The 20,789-nt window shown below is 39.1% G+C and overlaps 1 protein-coding gene and 1 pseudogene across 2 annotated transcripts in view; one reads left to right on the forward strand and one right to left on the reverse strand.

Moving 5' to 3' along the window:
• Positions 1–1,555: 1,555 nt before the first annotated feature.
• Positions 1,556–20,789, forward strand: part of DIAPH1 (diaphanous related formin 1) — an 82,856-nt gene continuing 63,622 nt past the window's right edge. The window contains exon 1 of one of the 2 annotated variants that reach the window (XM_036225155.1): positions 1,556–1,775. In XM_036225155.1, coding sequence (XP_036081048.1) covers positions 1,659–1,775 — 117 coding nt within the window. In that variant the 5' untranslated portion in view covers positions 1,556–1,658. The remainder of the gene's footprint in view (positions 1,776–20,789) is intronic. The other variant, XM_016124114.2, reaches the window with a different exon arrangement.
• Positions 16,369–16,487, reverse strand: LOC118605901 (annotated as a pseudogene).

The following is a 20,789-nucleotide window of genomic DNA, read 5'->3' on the forward strand; positions in this document are numbered from 1 at the left end:
GTTTGAAATGGTGATGCTAGTTGGTGGAGGTGCACAGAGATAACATGTCAAGTGCTTTCTTGGAACAGTGACCGACACACATAGTTGCTCATCTTAATTGTCTATGTGAAGGACAATGCTATATACAGTAGTCACAAACATGGACCCTTCCCTGAAGGAGTTTACAATCCAGTAAGGAGTGAAGTAAATGCTATCGCAGATGTAGACAGTGGTACAGGAAAAAAGTAATAGATGGGTCACTCTCATGCCTTGATCCTGTTTGGTTCCCAACACTCTTGCTTAGAAAGTAAATAGCTTTTGAACTGTTTTGGACAGATTGAGTTTGAAATGTGGTCTGGACAGCTCTATGCAACTTTCCATCAGGCAATTAGAAAGTAGAACACAGGAGACGAAGGCCAGATTTAGGAGCCAACCAACTTTTCAGAGTACCTGCAATCCGAATAGGTTCAGGCCCTAGACTAAACACTGGGGGCTACAGAGTGAGTCACTGACTGCCCTCCAGGAACATGTATTTGCAATCTTGCCAGCTGTGGGCAAAATAATTCAGTCCATATTTTGAGGGTCCTACTGGGTATCACATATTTTGCACACAAAGAACAGATGTTGCCGGGAGAATGAATGAAATTACCAAGGGAGGAAACAAACTAGTAGAGCAAGAAACACTCAGAGAATGCCTGTTATTTTCACTCAGGTTTAGTTTATGTCAGTAGGGAATCCCGGGTAAACATAGGGCTTGGCAGTTAGACAAATCTGGATTTAAATGTTTACCAACTATGTGTACTTGGGCAAGTCACTTCAAGTCTCAAAGTTCAAATTTTCTGTGTAAAATGGTGAGACTAGTGGAAACTGGCATGCCATTATGAGGATTCAGTGAGCAAATAAATACATGTAGAGTGTTTTATATAGTGCCTGGCATAGAGCAAATGCATTATATATATCATGCCTATCATTTAGGCATACATCGGCAATAAACCGTTTTTCTGTACTGAAAACAGAACTGGAAAGTAGTAGACCTGGGATTCAAAACTAGGTAATGTAACTGCAGGGCCAATCAAGTTCCAGTCTAGCACTTTGCTTGGACGGAGCTCTGTTCTTGGCACATAGTTTTTAATAAATGATAACTGTCACTTTTTAATTTAAATGTTGCACACATAAAAACTATTATCCAGGCATTACATTTTCTGCCAAGATAACAGTCTCTCATGTGAATTTTGGTTCAGATAATATCCTGGTCTGGGATTTGAGAGGGTCCAGGCTTTACAGCCACGTGGGCAGTGCATGGGAATGGAAAGGCCAGAGCTACTTCCACCGCCAGGGGGCGTGTTGCAGTTGGAGCCGCAGAGTTGCACCGCCCACTCGTCACCCCCCCACGTGGGTACGAATGGTTAGGCCCGCTGGGCAGGTAGCGCGTTTCCGCGGTTTCCCTCCACCCCTCTCCCTTCCCCCATTGGTAGGGGCTGTAGGTCCGGGCGGAAGTGGGGCAGGCGGGCGGGAGCAAGGCGTCGCCGTTGTATATTCATGAGGCGCGCGCAGCCCGGCATGCTAATGAGGCGGGGCGCGGCGGCGGGGTAAGGAGCTGCTGGGCGGCGTCGGACGGCTTGGAACTGCCGGGCGAGAGCGGTGTAGGTGCGTGGTCACTAGCCAGCACGAACCAGGACATGGAGCCTCCTGGCGGGGGCCTGGGGCCCGGCCGTGGGACCCGGGACAAGAAGAAGGGCCGGAGCCCGGACGAGCTGCCTGCGGCGGGCGGTGACGGCGGCAAATCCAAGAAATTTGTGAGTGTCCTTCTCACCCCGTTTCCTCAGCCCGGCCCGGTAACAGCCCTCTGGACCCCGGAGATCTCCGCAGCCGGCCCCAGCGGTGCACGCCTGTCTCTAGGGAGCCGCCCCCGCGCCTCCCTTTCTCGTTTTGCTGGGTCCTGGGCTCCACAGCCCAACATCCTACCCTTCCAGGACCTCGGGGAGCCCCGGAGTCCCACCCGGCTCTTGCCCCGGCAACCTTGGAGCTTCCTGCATCTCCCCGCCCGCACGCTCTGCCCTCCGCCCCCATAGCCCTGGCGGGTCTCAGCCCCATCTCTTTTCTCTCAGCTCCACTTCCTTTCTTCTTTATTACCCATACACGCCTTCTATTTCTTGGCTTTCTGTGGTTTTCTGAGTCCATTTTCTCCTGCTAGCCTTCCTCCCTTTTTTGGTATCTCCTTATTTGCTTCTTCTAAAGGTCACTTCCTTCCCCAAGATTGATCGCTTTCACCTGCTAACTTTCCTCCCTCCCAGTCGCCTCTCTGGGCCCTCAGCTCGGTGTCACCTGATAATCTTTTTCTCTCGGGAATGTTACCTGACTTGGGCCCTACCTTCCCTCCTCCCTTGGACGTTTGTCCTTGAGATTGCCGGAATGGGTTCATGTCCAGGTCCTACTGGGCATAACGATAATTTTCTTCCCACTGTTTATCCACAGAACCTGTCACTTTGCCCTGTTGCTTATCACTTTTCAGGGGGTTAGAACTTTTTTCATGATTATGCCCTTCTTGACCTAGAATGATGATAAACCTCCCCCATGGGGAGGAAGTTAGACTGCAAGTCCAAGAAGTTTGTGAGTAATTGAATTGCTTTCTTTACTTTTCCCATGATAACCATCTCCTCAACTCTTCTGCCACCTCCTGTGCCCCAAGGCTACTTGGCACCCCTTTTCCTACCTGTAGAGGAGTATAGCTTTCCTCAGGTGCCCATTACTTCCAATCGGAGTCTGAAGGAATATTGATATTCATGTAACCCTAACATATTTCATTACCTTCACCCACACTAAATCTTACTCCTCTCTCCAGAGAGCTGTTTCCTTTTACTGTAAAAGCTTTGAAAGGTTTAGGGTACTGTCCAAGAGAGGGAAAGGGTCTTGGATCCTAATAATCATTTGCTAGTTGTAACTGTAGTTATTTAGTCTTCTCTTCCAGACAATTATGCCCCCACCCCAGAATCTCTTTTCACTAGCCAAATGGCTTCTCTTTTTCCTTTCTTTCTCTTTGCTCTTATCCCCACCCCTCAGCATACTGACTCAATGCCACAGGTTTGGGAAGAAAACTGATAGTGATGGAATCAGGAAGAAAATACTGCTTTGGGACTTAGAGGATTTGAGATGTGGCGAGTACTAAATAGAATTAAAATAGTGACTCATCTCTTCGTACCTATTTCTAGCAAGGTGGGTGCTTCTGGACTGTCTAGTGACTTACAGGCTGTCAGAACTGTCTCTTCTTATTTGGGGAACATCTTTTTTTCTCCAGAAATGTAGGGTTAATAGTAAAGTGACTCTTCCCTTATGGTGACTACAGCAACATTTCCCTCTTTCTTTAAGGTAAGAATTACTCTCTAGGTAGAGAGCTTTTCTTCTAAGATTTAAGTTCTAGGGCCCATATTCCTTCTATTTCTGTATCTTTTTGTTTTGATCTTGTTTCCACGGGTGGTGTCTGACCTTTCTCACCCAAGTTCCAGTTATTCCTGCTGATTTATAGTGACCTTTGTGACTTGTAAATGTTTTTAAGTCCCTAATAGAGTTTTATATGTGTTTTTGTTTTATATAACACTTGTGTGCTTCACAAATGTGTGAAATCTACTAATTGTGTGATGCTGGAAGGTGTGATACCTCAGGAAATAACTCCTTTTCACCTGTTTTTTGGAAAGTCCGGGAAGTCTTGCAAATGCTGAGCGGATTTGGCTCAGAGTTGTTGGTATTTGCTTGAGAGAGGGTGGGGCTGAACCAAGTTCTCCTTTTCTTGCTGAGGTACTGGTCTTAACCCTTAACTTGCTGAATTTTAAAAAACGTGTGGTGCAGGTAGGAAGGAGAATTGCATTAGCAGTTAGGGGATTGGAAAGTTTCCGGAAAAGCAGTGCTTCTTAACCTTTTTATTGCCAACTATAACATACCTCAAGGCATCAGAATATTCTGTCTCCTTCATTGCCCTTTTTATGAAAAATCTGTAGAAATGATAGACTAGGAGGAGCATTGCAATTCACTTCTTTTTGTGGGTGGGTGGAGTAGGCGAGATTGCTAGTGTGCTTTTGTTATCCAAGGCTTAGTTTTCTTGAACTACAGGCTAAAAGTGAACTCAAAGCTGTTTGCTTGCTTCACCTTTTTTAGAGTGTGTGTCCTCTGGAACCCCATTGAGAGTGTACTTTATAAAACTGCACTGGTTTGTCCTTCGTGTGCAGGAAGGTTATTTGTTTGTATCCAAGGGGTTACTAATCCCTTTAGCTGCTATATACCTTTTCTGGCTTATGCAGGTTCTAAGTACAGATCAACTGATGAGGACACAGAGCTCACACTCACAAATTGCCTAAGATCTGCTCTTACTCTGAGGCATCTTGTGTGGAAAGGAGATGGAGTCTAAGTTGAAAAGTGGTTGGGCATCATCTTTTAAAAATAGATGGTTGTAAGAGATGCTGACGTGTGTGGCTGGAGCCAGGCTGCCTGGTATTCCCCCTTGGTTCTTTATGAGTCTGTCTTCTCCTGGGCCATGAGCATATCCCTTCTCTAGCATTATTCTAGTTCCTTTTGGAAGTCCTGAAGATGAAGGAAAATAAATTCCAAATGAACAGAGTGTTTTCTGATTTTTCAGCAGTGATGGATGTGGGTGTCAAATAGACTGATTTCTGAAATATGTGTTAGGGAAGTAAGTATAACCAATATATTAGGAGACTATTCCTGCATTGTATGGACTCTGTGTCTTCTCATACATTCAAGAAATTGATCTGTTCTAAGAAAGAATATTGCTACCCGTTTCGGCTAGAAGCATAACTTTGTAAAATATGAGTTTCAATGTGGAATTAGAGAAAATAGAAAGTAGATAATTTTTAAAATCTTGTTTAATCTCGGATGCCTATGTTGAATTATTACCAGGTTGCAGTTTCATGCCCTTCTAAAAGCAAAGTGATAGTGAAAGTATAAATGTTTAGTTGTAGATCCCTGTCCAAAATGACAGCAGTTAAAGGTGAAGGATGTCAGGTAGGATGTTAAACAGATATTAGAAAAGGTAGAGAATATAAAAGAAGTGGAGTTGTTTGTGCAGATTTCTGCTTCTCTTAAAGGAGACATTAATTTTGATACAAAAGGTCACAGAAAACGAAGGAGTATACAGAGAGCTTCATACAAGTCATTTTTGTTTTTTCTGTTCTTTGAAAGATGATAAACACAGGGATTACTTAGCTTGGAAAGAGGGAGGGAAGCCTACAGGAATGTTGTGGAGGTGCTTAAGATGACAGGATGATACCTTGAAAATTCTGGCTTTCTTGCTGACTTGTCTTTAAAGACAGCCCAAGGATCCACTTGATAATGTTACATGTTCTTGTCTCAAAAGAAATCCTCCTTCATAGGAGGTGAAACTAAGAGAATGCCTCAGAATTAAAATCGCTGCCATGGGAGAGTTGGTAAATGTTAGAGTATTTTATAAGAAGAGTTGAAAACGTTATGACTTATAAATTATGTTTATTATAAAAGCTAATTATTAGTAAGTGAGAAGTGATTAAACTTTGTTGATGGGCATATGGGTCAGAAGAGAGTAATTTTATTTCTTGTATGATAAAATAACCTTTTGCTATCCCCTGGGGCCCTCAGTGTATTTTATAAATGAATTGCCAAGTTATTCTTGGAGAGTTATATTTTCAGTGAAATGTAATAGAGGCTTAAAAAGTAAGCTTATGCCACATATGATTTAGAACAGGTTAAAATCATGTTTATTAACAAGAAATACTAGGTATTATATATGGTTTATATATGCAAATGGTTTTTCTCCCATTTTATGTCTCAGCTGAAATCATTCATGGTTACAAAAAGCATCCCCATTTGAAACAAACTTTGCGTTAAGTGTTTTTCTTTATTATGTCCAACCACTTATTCCCAACCACTTTTGTTTGAAAGCTCTAGGAAAAAATTCACCTCTTACTCACCAGCAAAGTGGGCGTTTGCTCTTAGGGTTCAGTGAGACAAAGCCAACACTCTCCCTGTGCCCAGCTGCCTGTCATCCCTCCCTCTTTGTTTTTAGTCCCTCCCTGCTTCTGTAGGGGCTGGTTCAAGTTTCAATGATCAGCCAGGCTTTTGAGGAATCAGGACAGTAAAAGCCGTTGATACTAAAATTTCTTAGAATCTCAAAGCTAAAATTGAGAAGTAAGGACTATTTTACCAGGAACATATTTTACCCTTTTTAAAAAAAAAAACAAAAAAAAAACAGTTTTTAGAATCAAGTAATCCTTTTTAAGAAAGTAAAAGAATTACTGAAGAAAAAGACAAATATCGAGACCAGTATTTTAATGAATTTTACCACCAATTACAGGATAACTCTGGGTGAATCATTGTTCTTCCAACTCTGAGAGTCTTACTTCCATTCATTGATTAAATCTTGCTGTGAATGGCAGTCTTAAATTTTAGAGTTGGGAGGGACTTCAAATGTCATCAAGCCCAGACACCCACTCAGTGCAGCCGTCTTTACAGCTGTGGGTTGGAAGCATCAGGTGGCTAAGGAGTGAATGGAGGAAGAGGAGTGGAAGAAGAGAAGCACATGGTTTGGATTCTACATTTCCTTTAGTAAATTTCAGAATCTTGGAGTAGCTGGACTCCTAGAAAGAGATTATATAGGAGAAACAAATACACTTCTAGAAGATATGACTGAGAGAGAAAGAATTGAAGAAACTGGCTCTCTGTTGCTTGACTCTGACAATTAAAGAGTGTCAATTTGTTCTTTAAATATTTGCTTAAATTCCTTTCCTCTGAGAAGGAGGATAGAATAGATTAAGGGGACACAAAGGAGAATAAGCTTAATGGAACTGAATTAAGAGAAACACATGACATTCTTCTGTGGAAGCATTCTTATATAGAATATGGGAAATTCCATCCTTGGTGGTTATAAGTGGTCCTTAGGCAGTAGCTACTTTGGCATTTTGTTAGGGTAGCAGATACAGATAGAGTTTATGGTGGCCTGGATTATTTTTCTGGAATTCCGATTCCATGACTTTTTCCTTGTTTCAGGAATAATACTGTGTGTAAGCACAGGATTTGTTTTCTTTTAAGGTTTAACATTCTTTAAGGACCCAACAGAGAGTGGTTTAGAAACCTTTGCTCCTGAATGTCACAGAAAACCAAGAAGTATACCTTGGTAGTAGACCTATATTTCAGATATAGCTGCCCTTTTCTTTCTTTCTTTCTTTCTTTCTTTCTTTCTTTCTTTCTTTCTTTCTTTCTTTCTTCTTTCTTTTCTTTTTCTTTCTTTCCTTCTCTTCCTTCCTTCCTTCCTTCCTTCCTTCCTTCCTTCCTTCTCTCTCTCTCTCTCTTTTCTTTCTTTCTTTCTCTCTCTCTCTCTCTCTTTCTTTTCTTTTTTCTTTCTTTCTTTCATTCTTCTCTCTTCTTTCTTTCTTTCTTTCATTCTTCTCCTTTCTTTCTTTCTTTCTTTCTTTCTTTCTTTCTTTCTTTCTTTCTTTCTTTCTTTCTTTCTTTCTTTCTTTCTTACTGTTAGCTCTTCAGGATCAGGTAAAAAATAACCCTCACTTCCCTTTTTAAAAAAATTATCTGGAGTAGCTCACATTTTGTTTAGGAGTCTTTACCGTTTTTTGTGCCACACAGCATTTGGACATCACCGCCCCCCTCCATTTTTTTTATAGCTCTATTTACTGTAGTTAACATACAGTAAACTGCATATATTTAATGCTCAATTTGTGAAACCATTACCACAGTCAAGATAATATATCCAGTACCCTCAAAAGTTTCCTCCTGCTGCTTTGTAATCCCTCCTTGTCCCTCCTCCCTGTGCCACCATCCCTAGGTAACCACTGATTTGCTTTTTGTAGAGATAGATTAGTTTGTATTTTTTAGAAGTTTATATAAATGGAGTCATACAGTATAAACCCTTTTTCCTGGCTTCTTTCAGCATAGTATATGTTGTTACATTTATTAGTAGCTCATTCTTGTTTTTGCCAAATAGTATTACATTGTATGGATTTACCATAGTTTGTTTAATTTACCTGTTGATTGGCATTTGGGTTGTTTCCAGGCTTTGTGTTTTTATTTTTTGTTTTTGTTTTTTGTTATGTATATTCATGTACAAGTTTTGGTCTGGACATATGCCTGTATTTCTCTTGTAAACACTGAAGAGTAGAATGACTAGGTCATATGGTAGGTCTGTATTTAACTTTTTAAAGAAATTTCCGAACTTTTTTCCAAAGTGGTTGTACCATTTTACATTGATCAGTCTTAAATTTTAGCCATTTTGGTGGACATGTAGTGGTATCTCAGTGTGGCTTTAATTTGCATTTCCTTGTTGATATTAATCCTCTTTTTATGTGCTTATTTGCTATCTGTAAATTCCTTGAAGTGTTTGTTCAAAATTTTTGTCCATTGAACATTTTTATTGTAGCCTAAATACCAGTCCTTTGTTGGATATAGGTTTTGAAAACATTTCCTTCTTCCTGTGACTTGCCTTTTCAGTTTCTTAACAATGTGCAAGGTGAAAGTTTTCAATTTTGATGAAGTCCAATTAATCTTTTTCCTTTTTCCTTTATGCTTTTTTCTCCTCGCTTTTCTTTTATAAGTTTTATAGATTAGCTAAAATTCTCCTCTTTTCTACTGTAGATTTGTGAGTTATATTCTATACATCGTCTTTAGGGTATAAATTTTCACCTGTAGGCAAGACAGAACATTTCTGATACTCTTTGGATTGGGGACCTTTGAGATCTCATTTGTCCTGAGATCATTTTCCTCTTCTTAGGTGGTTTTAGAAACCTTTTGTTTGCCTGTACTCATTGTGCTACAGGTTGTATAATGTCAGTCTATCTATAAAAATTAATGAATGTTCAGCATCTTTACAGATAGGAAGATTGATTCATACCAGACTGGAAGGGCAAGGAGTAATAATAATAATAACAGTAATAATAGCAGTTGTTGCATACTGATTATAGCCCTAGCACTGTGCTAAAGAGCTTTAGATTCATTATCTCATTAATCTCTACATCAGCCTTATAAAATATAGGGCACTGTTGTTCCTGTTTTATGGGTAATTAAACTGAAACTCAGTGAGATCAGGCAGCTTGCTTTAGGTCATAGAACTGGGATTCAAACCTAGGTCTAACTGATTAAAACAAAACCAGAAACAAAAAACCCATGTTCTTATTCACTACATTGTACTGACAGTTTACGTGTGTCCAGTTTTTGCACCTTCAGTATAAAAGAGTATTCACCTCTAGGAATTTCTTAGATAATTTTGATACCTCTTTCGAGTCCTTTGACAACTTCAGTCTGTTAAAACTGAACTCTCCTCCAGTTTAATTGGTGGGAAAAAAGTATTGAGTCTAGATGTACAAAGTGCAATGGCTAAATACCTAACTGCTTTTTGCATTAGTAATTTAGACTTTGAAACCATTGCAAGAATCGTAATTAAACCTTTCTTATCTTAGGCATGAAAAAGTAGCTGGAAAGCCTATCTTTACTCTGACTCATGAGTTATTAAAAAATTCTCTAAATTATTATTTTTTGAAATGTAACCTTGTCTCCTTTGTAAGTAGAACAGCTCTACCAGCATCACCCGTCAGGAATCTTAGTTGTTTAAATTGCTGAGAGCAGCAAGTAGTGGTGACAGATGAGGAGGAGAGGAGGAAGCTGTTATTAGACTATCTTTTCAGTTATCTTTACTATATTTTAGAATTGGCATATGGCATTCTTAAAGATCTCTCTCTGTGGCCCTGACACTTGACCATAAGGATTACAAATAGCTAATAACTCCAGGGTCTCTTCTGAGTCTGGGGACTGTAGAAGTTTGTTCTTTAGATCTGGCAGTTATTTGCCTGTGGTTAATAATTAAGACATTACTGCAGAGATTCAGGTACCCGGAACTAGGATTTTTCTGTATGAATAATGGCAAAGAGTAGAAAATAGTTTCTCTTGTTTGTACGAATCTACATAGATCTACCCTAGATCCAAAAGGCTGAACATCAAAAATTCATGTGGTTGTCTTGTCAGGTTCAGTCCTTGCTTTTTAAAAGATTATAATTTCAGCCTGGTCTAGAAGAGTGGGTAGAAAAAGTTCTAAAGCCATGAACATATACTTTAAAAGCTGTAGAAATTCAGAGAAGTAAAGGAACTAAGTGGAAAGATTACTCAACTGAGAGTCAGAAGACCTATGTTTCAGAATCTTAGAATGCTGGCAGTGAAAGGTTGCTAAAAAGCTTTTAATTCAAACCTTTTATTTTATAGATTAAGAAATGTGGGCCTAGAGATGTGATCTGCCCAAATTTTCAACGAGGTCTAAGATTGGAACCCCCATCTCCTACCCTCTCTGCAGTAGTCTTTTCACGTATTGCTGCTTAGTCTGACTTTGCTACTAATTAATGTGAACTCTGGGCAAGTCACTCCACTTTTCTTGTAAAATTAGAGAGTTAGCATGAATGATTTCAAAGGTCTATACTAATGTCACAAATTCTATAAATGATCCAGAATATAATTGCGAGTAGTGCTCGTTATCTTCGTAGAAGATGGGGGATATGACAGGTCCTGGAAGGAAATCCAAAGATTGGTAGGGAAGAGGGAGGGGGAAGGGATTTCATGGGATAGGGAGCAGGGCAAACAGAGGCACGGGGGTATGAATGTGTGGCTGTAGCAAAGAGGAGTGGTTGGGTTTGTAGAGATTATTTTAGTCCTGAGAAGGGCTTTTAGGTTCTCTTTCTGGAGAAACCTGACGAAAGCAGTACTGAAAATTAGCATTTTGTAACATGTCATGAGGAATGTTGGTGCATTTTTGGTCCTGCGAATACATCATGGTGACAGTAAATCAACATATCCAAGAATGAATGGATTCGTGTTAAGGTTCCAGCAAATCATTTCTGCTACCTAGATGGGAGTTTAGATAGTTAAGTTTGTTTGCTATCCGGTCCTTATAAATTTTAATACATCCCTTTGTTCAGACTGTCAGAGATTAGATTTCAAAAAATGTGTCTTTCTTCAGCTAGCCAAATTGTGGGCCCAGGTGGGAAGTGCCATTGTGTGAACAATCTGAGCCCGTCTTTGGGCCCTGTTGTTTCTTCTTAACATTCTGTAGTGCAGTGCAGTACAGGTTTTGAGTGCATGCTTATTTGAAATGTTCTTTAGTCTTTCATGACTGCAAAAAAAAAATATAGAAGGGGGAGGGCTAGAGGGAGGGAGGCAGAGAAAGAGAATGAATGAATTAATTAATTAATCTTTTGGGGGGGGGTCTTATCTCCTATCTAGCTTGTAAAGTGCTTAAGAGCAGTGGTGGTATTTAGCTCACGTTAGCAATATCCTTTTATGTATTTTAGTTTTAATAGAATCTTGGGATTATTTTCAAAGCTCTCAGTTTCTGTGGTCTGATGTGGGAGATTTGATAGCTTTGAAAACATTAGTAGTCCTCTCAAAAGGTAGCTATGAGGCAGAGAGAATCACTAAAGTAACTATATCTGGCCAGAAGAACTCTGTTGAGAAAAAATTATTTCTCTTTAGAGATAAAATCTTATAGTTTTGTCTTGTGTCTAATGAAGGAACTTGTCTACAGGATTAAAAATCTCTGCATTAATTTCTGCAGTACATGGCCGTTAACTATTATCATTATGAATGAGAACAGTATTTGACCCAGTGCTCTAGGGATTGTTAACATACATTTAAAGTGAATGATTTCTGAGTCTCCATGGTATTTGAATCTATTTGTATCACAATCTTAAATGACTACAGAAAGGTTTACATAGAATGTTAAATAAAGAAGGCAAGGATAAGTCTTTACATCCTCAGGAATTCTCTGGATCTCCACAAAAAAATGCTAGTAGCAGTAGGAGTGCCCCATTTTTTTTCTTGAACTGACAGCCATAGAGTCCCTTCAATTCTTTAATCTGGTCATAGAAGCAAAGTAATTTTGGGCTGTTCTAAAATCATTTCATCATGCTTACATGGGGTCTACAGAGATATTTTTAGTTTTGTTGGTTTTTATGAAAGATGTGTGTCAGGCATAGAGGTTTCTAGTGATTTCTTGATTGTTGTATTTTAAAAAGATGAGAGTTGGCTTTAGTTGGCAGCCCTTTGTATCCGCCAGGGCTTGTTCGTTTTACTTCTAGGTCCATGGGTGACGTCTGTTTCCTGTGATTGAAACCACAAGAAGAAGTGGTGAGAAGCCGCTGTAGGATATGTGCTATCGGACAAGCAGCAGGCATTGGGCTGCCTTCAGAAAGAGCAGCAGTCGCTAAGCACAGTCTTCAAGGGCCTTTGAAGAGACCCTAGAAATGATCTGACTCAGCCTCCTCTTAAAATGAGGAGGACACTGAAGCCTGGAGGTGTTAAGTTGCTTAAGATCATGTAATTAGGTGATCTAGCTTTTAGATTCCACTAACTATTCATTATTCTTTCTCACATTGTGTTGTCGCCCCTAAATTTTGTAACTGTGCCTTGCCAGAGTGTTTACTTAAACAAAGTGCTGCTGGAGAAGAATAAATACCGGCGGGCATGTTGAAGATGGGAATTGGATGATGTTGCTCAGCTTTTAGAAGCTGTGCTAATAATTTTTTATGCTTTTTTTTTTTTTCAGAAGAGACGTATACATTTTCAAAATAAGAATATCTAAGAATGACAAATTTCTATTTTTCTTTTTAATTTTACATAGTATTTGAATATTCTAGTCATCACTGTGCAGATATTTTTACAATATTACAATTACAGTTTACACACTTTCTACTTTTAAAACAGTGTATTATAAAACATTTCCAGCTTTCTAAACTTTACAAGTTGCTACTTTTATTTGAAATGGAAATATAATTTTTATTAGAAAAGTGATCACATTTTTCCAAGGAAACCTAAATGCATATAAAAATAGAGTAAAACAATTTCCTACCTTGTTTTCCAGAAATTATAGTTATATTTAAATATAACCAAAGAGAAAAATACATGATACATGAAAGTCTCTCTGGAGCCTGAGTATTTTTGCATGAAATTTTGTATATGTTTGTGTGATATATATAGTTCCACACAGTAAGGTTGCTAGAAGTATCAGAAGGACTTTATTTTAACTCTTGTTTATATTTCTGGTATTGATGGAAGAGTAATGATACTTCACCCCATGCTCCTCTTTCCCCCTAGATTTTCTCAAAAAAAAAAAAAAAAATCTTATTCTAGATTTGTAAAAGGCCAGAAAATGTTTGCTATGGTTTCATAAGATCAAGTCTGGCTTTTTAAGTGGTAGTGTAATTTTTGGATCAGTTAAGCTATTATCAGTAGGCCGTGATTATTTCTGGGTATTCAGGAATGATGTGAGGGTAAAAAAAAAAAAGAGGTGTAATCATCATTTAGAAATGAAAGGGTTGAGAGTGGGATTTAAAACAAGGTGGCCTCCTACTTGGTGCCTGTATATGTAGAAGCAATATCAGCTACAGGAACTTCCTGTCTACCAGACCTTGGGTGTGTCAGACACGTGCCCACCCTTGAGGAAGAGTAGATGTTCTGGTACTCACATCACAACATGGGAGGAGAAAATGGTTGCTACGGAGATTGAGAAACAGTATTCCTGAGTCACTGTCTCCAAATGAATGGACAACACCCCTTTTTTAAAGGCGTAATCACAGTCTTTTCTCTAAGCTTCAGGCAGTAAAGAGAGAGGCCTAGTAAGCAAGTATAGAACAAGTATCAGTCAGTATTTGGAGCTTGAGAAATTTGTTGAAACTTTGGTAAAATAAGTTAACATTAGTTATTTTCTGTATATTTATTCTAAAGGTTTCTCAGAACCTTAGGGTGTTTGAAAGGGAGGAAGCTTTGCTGACTGTTCTTTCACCAGGTGACAATGTATGTGCACCTCCTTTCTGACAGCGAAAGAGATGGGCATGTCTGCCACACCTCATGATACTTGATAGGAAACTAGGACTTCCAGAACCTGAGCACTTTCTCTTTTGGTAGTTTGTTTTCCCAACCCACAAGTGCTTCATAGTGCAATGCACTGGGAGTTTGTTTGGATGGACTGGTAGGAGGAATGCAATGTTCCCAGTCTGGTTTCCACCTGTTCTGCTGAGCTGGAATAGTGAAACTTGAGTGGACTTTCTTCCCTCTAGGCTATCAGCTATCTAGGATGCAGGCTGTGCCAGTCTCAGGGCTTCAAGATGAGCTAAACTGTAGGCAGAAAGTTCCCCCAAGAGGCTTGCCTTCTTCGACTAATAGAAGATTATTAGAACATATGTCGGACCTGTCTGTCAGAGGATTGAATTCTAATATTCAGATAGTTTCCCCCTCATTTTAATTACAGTCAGGAAATGTGGTTTATTGGAAAGCAGACTCTCATCATCAGTTTTAGACAGTTGTCAGAGAAATTGAGTTTATTGCATTGAATTTGTAAGTAAATTGTTTCAAGTTCATATGTAACTTATTGAAGCAGGAAATGGATTACTTACCTAATGTTCTTTACAAGGCATTCCTAACTTGTGCTTGACATGTGTCACTGCCTGGAATCTTTCAGGGCTCCCTGAAAGGCAGAGGGTAGATCAAAAGAACTCTTTTAATTGGGAATAGGAGATCTTAGATTGTACTATGTTCCCTTCGTTGTCTCTTGTATGAATTCTAATGGGTTTAACTCTCCAATACCGAGTTTAGCAATGGGGTTGCCTACACAGTGTGAAACTAAATGGACGAGCTGCTAGGGTCTTACTTATTCTTTTAGTGTTTTTTCCTTTGTGATCATGGGGAACATGGGTGTGCTATCTCCATTTCTGGGGACCACTTGATAACCTCCAGTTTTCTTTGCTTAAACACATTTAACTTTATAATGTTCAATTAACTTTATAGTTCATATTTTTCAATCCCTGGTCATTTTGTGCTTCTCTTAGAATTCCTTTCCTCTGACATACTCCTTTTCTTTTTTGAAGGGGCTGCTTCAGTTCTACACAGCTCCCGTTTAGGCTATTGGCACCAATAAGTAGTAATGTCAGAATCTGTTTTATTTCTCTGTAAATCAGCGGTCCCTAGCCTTTTTGGCACCAGGGACCGGTGCTTCTATGAGTAGCTAATGCCTGATGATCTGAGGCAGAGCTGAGGCGGTGATGCTATCGCTGGAGAATGGCTGCAAATACAGACGAAGCTTCGCTGCTCCCCTGCTGCTCACCTCCTGCTGTGTGGCCCGGTTCCTAACAGGCCACGGACCAGTACCAGTCCACGGCCTGGGTGTTGGGGATCCCTGCTATAAATGGTAAATGAGATATTGACTTATTCGATGCTGTCCTTGGGCCATTCCTTGAAAATGGAAGGGAACGTTCTCTACATTTGAAGACATCCATTATTTCCTTCTCTTTGGTTCTAATTGATTTCTGTATAAGGAGTGGGAATTGAAGGGAGACCAGCAAGTTTCATTAGTTCCATCCTCATTTATTATTTACCTTTTACAAAGCACTTTACAAAACAAAGTGCTTTGAATCCATTTTATTATTTATTCTTCACACTAGTCCTATGAGACAACATAGTCCTAAAGATAGGAAGACTGGAACTGCGGTAGATGAAAAGAAGATCTTATCCTGCCTTTACTGTCTTTTAGTGGAAATGTGACATGTTCTTTGGCAAAGCTAGAATAGGATTCCTTGGTGATCGAATTCAAATCCATGTTATGACCCTCTGTTGCCTCACTATCCTAAGGAACTGAATGTCTGTCTGTGATAGAATAAATAAGTGAATCAGAGCCAGACCCTGCTCTCTGTTCTATATGGTTCCGAATGACAGATACCTTACCTGATGCTTCCCAGGTGGGTAGATTAGGATCAGAAAGAAAATTGTTTTGGGTTGCAGTGACACTTCCCATTTTAACCAGTATCTTTACTGAACATTTATAACTTTTCAGAGGAGGTGGAAGACTCCCTAGGTGACATGTGTTCCCTAATTGAATATTTTCCCCCAAGACAGCTAACAAATATGTTGTGGGTTGGTATATGGGCTGAAGAACCCATCAGGGCAGACATTCATAGGGCAAGATATTACTCTTGAAGATTTGGTCTGATAGCTTATTGAGCTGTCTGTGACAGTCATACTGTACTGTCATAAACCCTGACTTGACACTTTTCCTCAGTTTGTTCAATTTCAATAAAGTAATGAGTGAATCATGCTTAAGATGATGCTCTTAAATCTATAGTGATGCTAACTTTAAAAATATTAAATATTGAGCACATCAGGTGAACAAGACAGGGTTCCTCCTGCCCCCGGTCAACTTGCGATCTGGTCCACAGAAAGTTACAAAAATGTCTGAAGAAGGCTCTGATGTAAAATATTTAGAGCCTGGCTTGGGTAAGGGCTTTAGTTCATTTTGCGAAATGATTGACTATGGTTAAGTATATAATTATGGATGAGGAATAGCTTCTGCCATGAGTTGTTTTTTTTTCACGCCTACAGCACCTGGTATTCCTAGGTGGTCTCCCATCCAAGTACTAACCAGGCCCGACCCTGCTTAGCTTCTGAGATCCCATGAGATTGGGCACGTTCAGGGTGGCATGGCCGTAGAGTGCCATGGTTTTTGAGTGCAGTGTCAACTACTTCGGTTATCAGGTGCGTATTTTACAGTAAGTCCTTATATAGTAAGAATACCACAATTGCCTTTACAGAATGAGCTCTCACCACTCCATTTAATGATCTCAGTGGCCCTAAGTGTGTGTTTGGTTTTGTTTTGTTTTTTAATAAATAGGTGCACTGAAGCATGAGGAATTAAAGTGATTTTTTCAAAATCATACTTGCAGTTTTTTTAAATTAAGTTTATTGGGGATAACACTGGTTAATACAATCATTAATTTTCAAATGATATAATTATCATTTGACATCTGTACATCCTATTGTGTGTTCACCACCCAAAGTCCAGTTGCCTTCAGCTACCATATAGTTGATCCCCTTTACCCACTTTGCCCTCCCCCAATACTTGCGGTTTTTTAGGATGCCAGATATTAAAAAACCAGGACTCATGTTTTTCTTTCCTTTAGCCCGAATTCTAGATTAATTTTAAATTCTGTCAGTTTGCTTAATGTATTGGTTGCCTACTGCTATGTGATAGACTCAACAGTTCAAAACAAAACCCAGTTATTATTAGCTTACAGTTCCATTGGTCAAAAGTCCAGCATGGATGGTGTGGCTGGGTTCTTAGTATCACAGGGCTGAAATCAAGGTGTCAGCTGCCCCAGTTCTCAGCTTCCGACGCTGGGGAAAAATCTGCTTCTAGGCTCACTCAAGTAGTTGGCAGAATTCAGTGCCTTGCAGTTGTAGGGCTGAGGTCCCTCTTTCTTTGCTGGTGCTCAACTCCTGGAGGCTGCCTTCGATCCTCGACATTTGGCTTCCTCTGTGCTCAAGCCAGAAAATGTCACACTGCTGATTCCTTGTGTCTCTTACCTCTCACCCCAGATTTAAAGGGCTCATGTGATTGGGTCAGGCCCACGTGGATAATTCCCCTTTCTTAAAAGTCACTTGTGCCAAATCCTATAATCTAATCATAGGGGTGATTTCATATTTACGGTCCTGGTGATTATACAGGGTGTGTATATCAGCCTAGGAATTTTGGGAGATGTCTCAGAATTCTACCTCCCACACTGAACATTTCCCTCACACTGAATTAGCCCATGAGCAAGGACAGATGTCAGGAGAGGGAGAGTTAGGAACTGAGTATACTGAGGCTGTTTGTGAATTGCATTGCAAATAAAGGTATTATAAGAAAACCTGCAGGTTCCAGGGATCCTGGGTCACCCAGAATCATCACAGAGTAGGGGCCAAGTAGCATTTAGTCATGATGTTCTGTTGGTAGTCACGTAGCCAAGGGCTTGGGTATAGTTGTACTTGTCCCGTATAAGTTAGCCTGAACAAAATCTTTAGAAAGTACTGAGATAGAAGCTTACAGTTGTAGGTTTTCTATTACCTTGTGTGCTAGCCACGTGGTTCATGGGATTATTTGTCCATGATTATTGTCTTGGGAACACAGTGGTAGGAATTAGAAACACTTTTTGCTGTGTAATGTACTCTATGTTCAGAGTAATGTTTAATCATATTTTCTTTTTAGATCCCTGCTAACCTCTCTGCTGCTATGGATACTACCTGATTACCTTTTGTTTGGCTGCATAAGTGTCCTGTGCCAAGAGATCATCCTTAATTGTCTGAGAATTCTATGTCCTTTTTCTGACTGAAGGGAAAAGTTAAAGATTCAGGGAATTGGGTAGAGGTGAATCAATCCCTTGGATGAATTTTCTTATATCCTTGAGTATATAATAGGTCCAGTTCTGTTACTAAGCAGAGGGTACCTCTGTCCCAAAGACTGCCAAATTTATTTCTATCAGCCCACTTTTTAAAAGTCTTAAGTATTAGTAGATACACCACCATCACCACTGCAACAAATCCAGTTATAGAAAGGAAGTTTTATAAGGAAGTTCATTTGCTTTTATGATGATAATAATTGATCAGGGTATGTTCAAGCTCGTTAAGTCATTTAGTTTGGCCTCACAGGGCATACATTTGGATCTTTTGACTTTTTAATTTTTGTTTTCTTACAGCACTGTGAAGTGTCTAGGAAGTTTCTTATTTCCTGTACATGGTATTCAAAAGATTTATCTTACCACATATTACATTAGGATGTGGTGACTGAATCAGAGTCTTGAATTACTCTCTGAAAGGCAAGTTGAGGGGACAGCTTTTTATTTTTATGTTGATTGATGGTCTTAATGCAGAGTATACCCAGCCAAGTGTATTTATTTTTGATGCTGTTACTTTCGATGCAGTGCATTGTTGAGCAATTTAAGTAAGATTTGATAATACTGAGAATCTTTTGGAGAAGGCGAAGCTCATTTTAATAAATGCACTTTTGTTAAAGTCTTTCCCTGTACCAGCTAATGACCTTTAGAAATTTATTTACTCATCTAATTCAATTGAATAAAAACAATTCTTATGGAATAAATGTTGTTCTACCTCTTTTTTAAATAAAATATTTTCTGCTTCTATCAATAACTGTTTGCATATAAATGAAAGATTATTATAAAAATTGAGTAACAAGCAAAAATCTAGACTTCGTGTGTAATAGACAGTATTGCCACTGTCAGATGGAGGTGCTGAAGAGAAGACAATAACCTAGTACTATCCTACTTTAGATCCTCTGCATTTACAAGAGTTCCTTCTGAGCATATTAGTTGGCCATGGAGACCTGGGGGAACATAGGGCTCATCACAGTTGACCATCTGGCAAGGCTGCCATGACAGCCAAATACTAGACATCCAGCAGGAGTATGGTCAGGGGAGTACACTGGTCTGTGTCCTCTGCTTCAAAGTTCACCACAACCAACCTTCAGCTCTTCTTAGTAAGTCAAAGTAGAAAAATTCTGTGAAGTGTCCTTGACAGTCCAGGCTGTGGAGCCTGGAAGGAAGAGAAGAAACTATTAACATACGGATCAGACAAGCCAAGAACCTGGGTCATGCTCATCAGGTTAACAAGATAGAAGCAAATTGGTTGGTGGCGATGACAGTCTTCAGTGGTTTGGCTCAGGTCTTATGGGTTTCTTTTAATTGTGCTTTGTAACAAGGAGTAGTCATCTAGAATCTTTGTCCTAGGGCTTTCCTTTACCTCTTTCATGCGTTAGGTCTCCTGTTTTCTGTGTTTCAAGTATTCGACTTTCTTGGTTTGTTCCTTCATTTTGGTGGAGCATATATTACAATAGCTACCTGAGGTACATGGGGATACATTTCTTGAAAGCTAAATGTCTATTCTGAACTTATATTTGATCAATAGTTTGGTTGGGTATATAGAATTCTGGGTTGGAAACTGTTTTTCTTTACATGTTAAAGACCTTGTTCCATTGTCATCTAGCTTTTAGTGTATCGTTAAAAAATCCACAGCTGCTTTGATTCCTTTGTATATGGTCACCTTTCCTCTCTTTCGCTGAATCTTGTAGAATTTTCTTTGTATTCCTAGTGTTTTGAAATGTCGTTGTGATATGCCTTTGTGTGATCTATTTTTGTTCTTTGTACTAGAGGCTCATCTTCCAGTACTGGGGATTGAATTATTTCTTTGATGATTTGTTCCTCTGTTTACTCCAATTTAGATATTGTACCTCCCAAACTGATTTTCTAATTTTCTTGTATTTTCTCTCTTTATTTTTCCATCTCTGTCATTTTGCACTTCTTTTTGGGAGATTTCCTCAGTTCTTACCTTCCAATCCTTCATTTGAGCTTTCTCTTGAGTTTGTTCTTACATTTTCAACTTCTAAGAGTTCTTTTTTCCTCTGAATGTTTCTTTTTAAAATGGCATTCTTTCTTGTGGATATTAATGATTTTTTAAATCTTTAATCTCCTTGCATAGTCTCTATATGACAAGTTGCTTTTTTTCTCATATTAATAACTCCTCAGATATCTGATAAGCCTGGGTTGTTTGCTAATGTTTAAGAATGAAGTACTAAAAAACTGATTGGAAGCTCTGGGTGCAGGGCTAGGGCTTGTTGGCTGTGTGCTCTACTGTAGGACAGCCTCGTCCAATAGAAATATACAGTGAGTCACATATGTAATTTTATATTTCCTAATAACCACAGAAAAAGGCAAAAAGAAAAAACTGAAAAACCCCCGTGAATTTTAATAATATAATTTATTTAACCCAATATATTTAAAATATTATTTCAATATGTAAGAAATGTAAAGACTACTGATGAGCTATTTTGCATTTTGTTTTTAAATATTTATTGAACTCCAGTGTTTATTATACATTTGTAGCACATCTCAATTCAGATTCTAAATTTTCGTAAAAAATAACTTGATGTGTATTTAGACTTCGTGAAATTTACAAGTGAAAGTAGA

This window comes from Rousettus aegyptiacus, unplaced genomic scaffold, assembly GCF_014176215.1.
Source record: "Rousettus aegyptiacus isolate mRouAeg1 unplaced genomic scaffold, mRouAeg1.p scaffold_m13_p_7, whole genome shotgun sequence".
Taxonomy (NCBI): domain Eukaryota; kingdom Metazoa; phylum Chordata; class Mammalia; order Chiroptera; family Pteropodidae; genus Rousettus; species Rousettus aegyptiacus.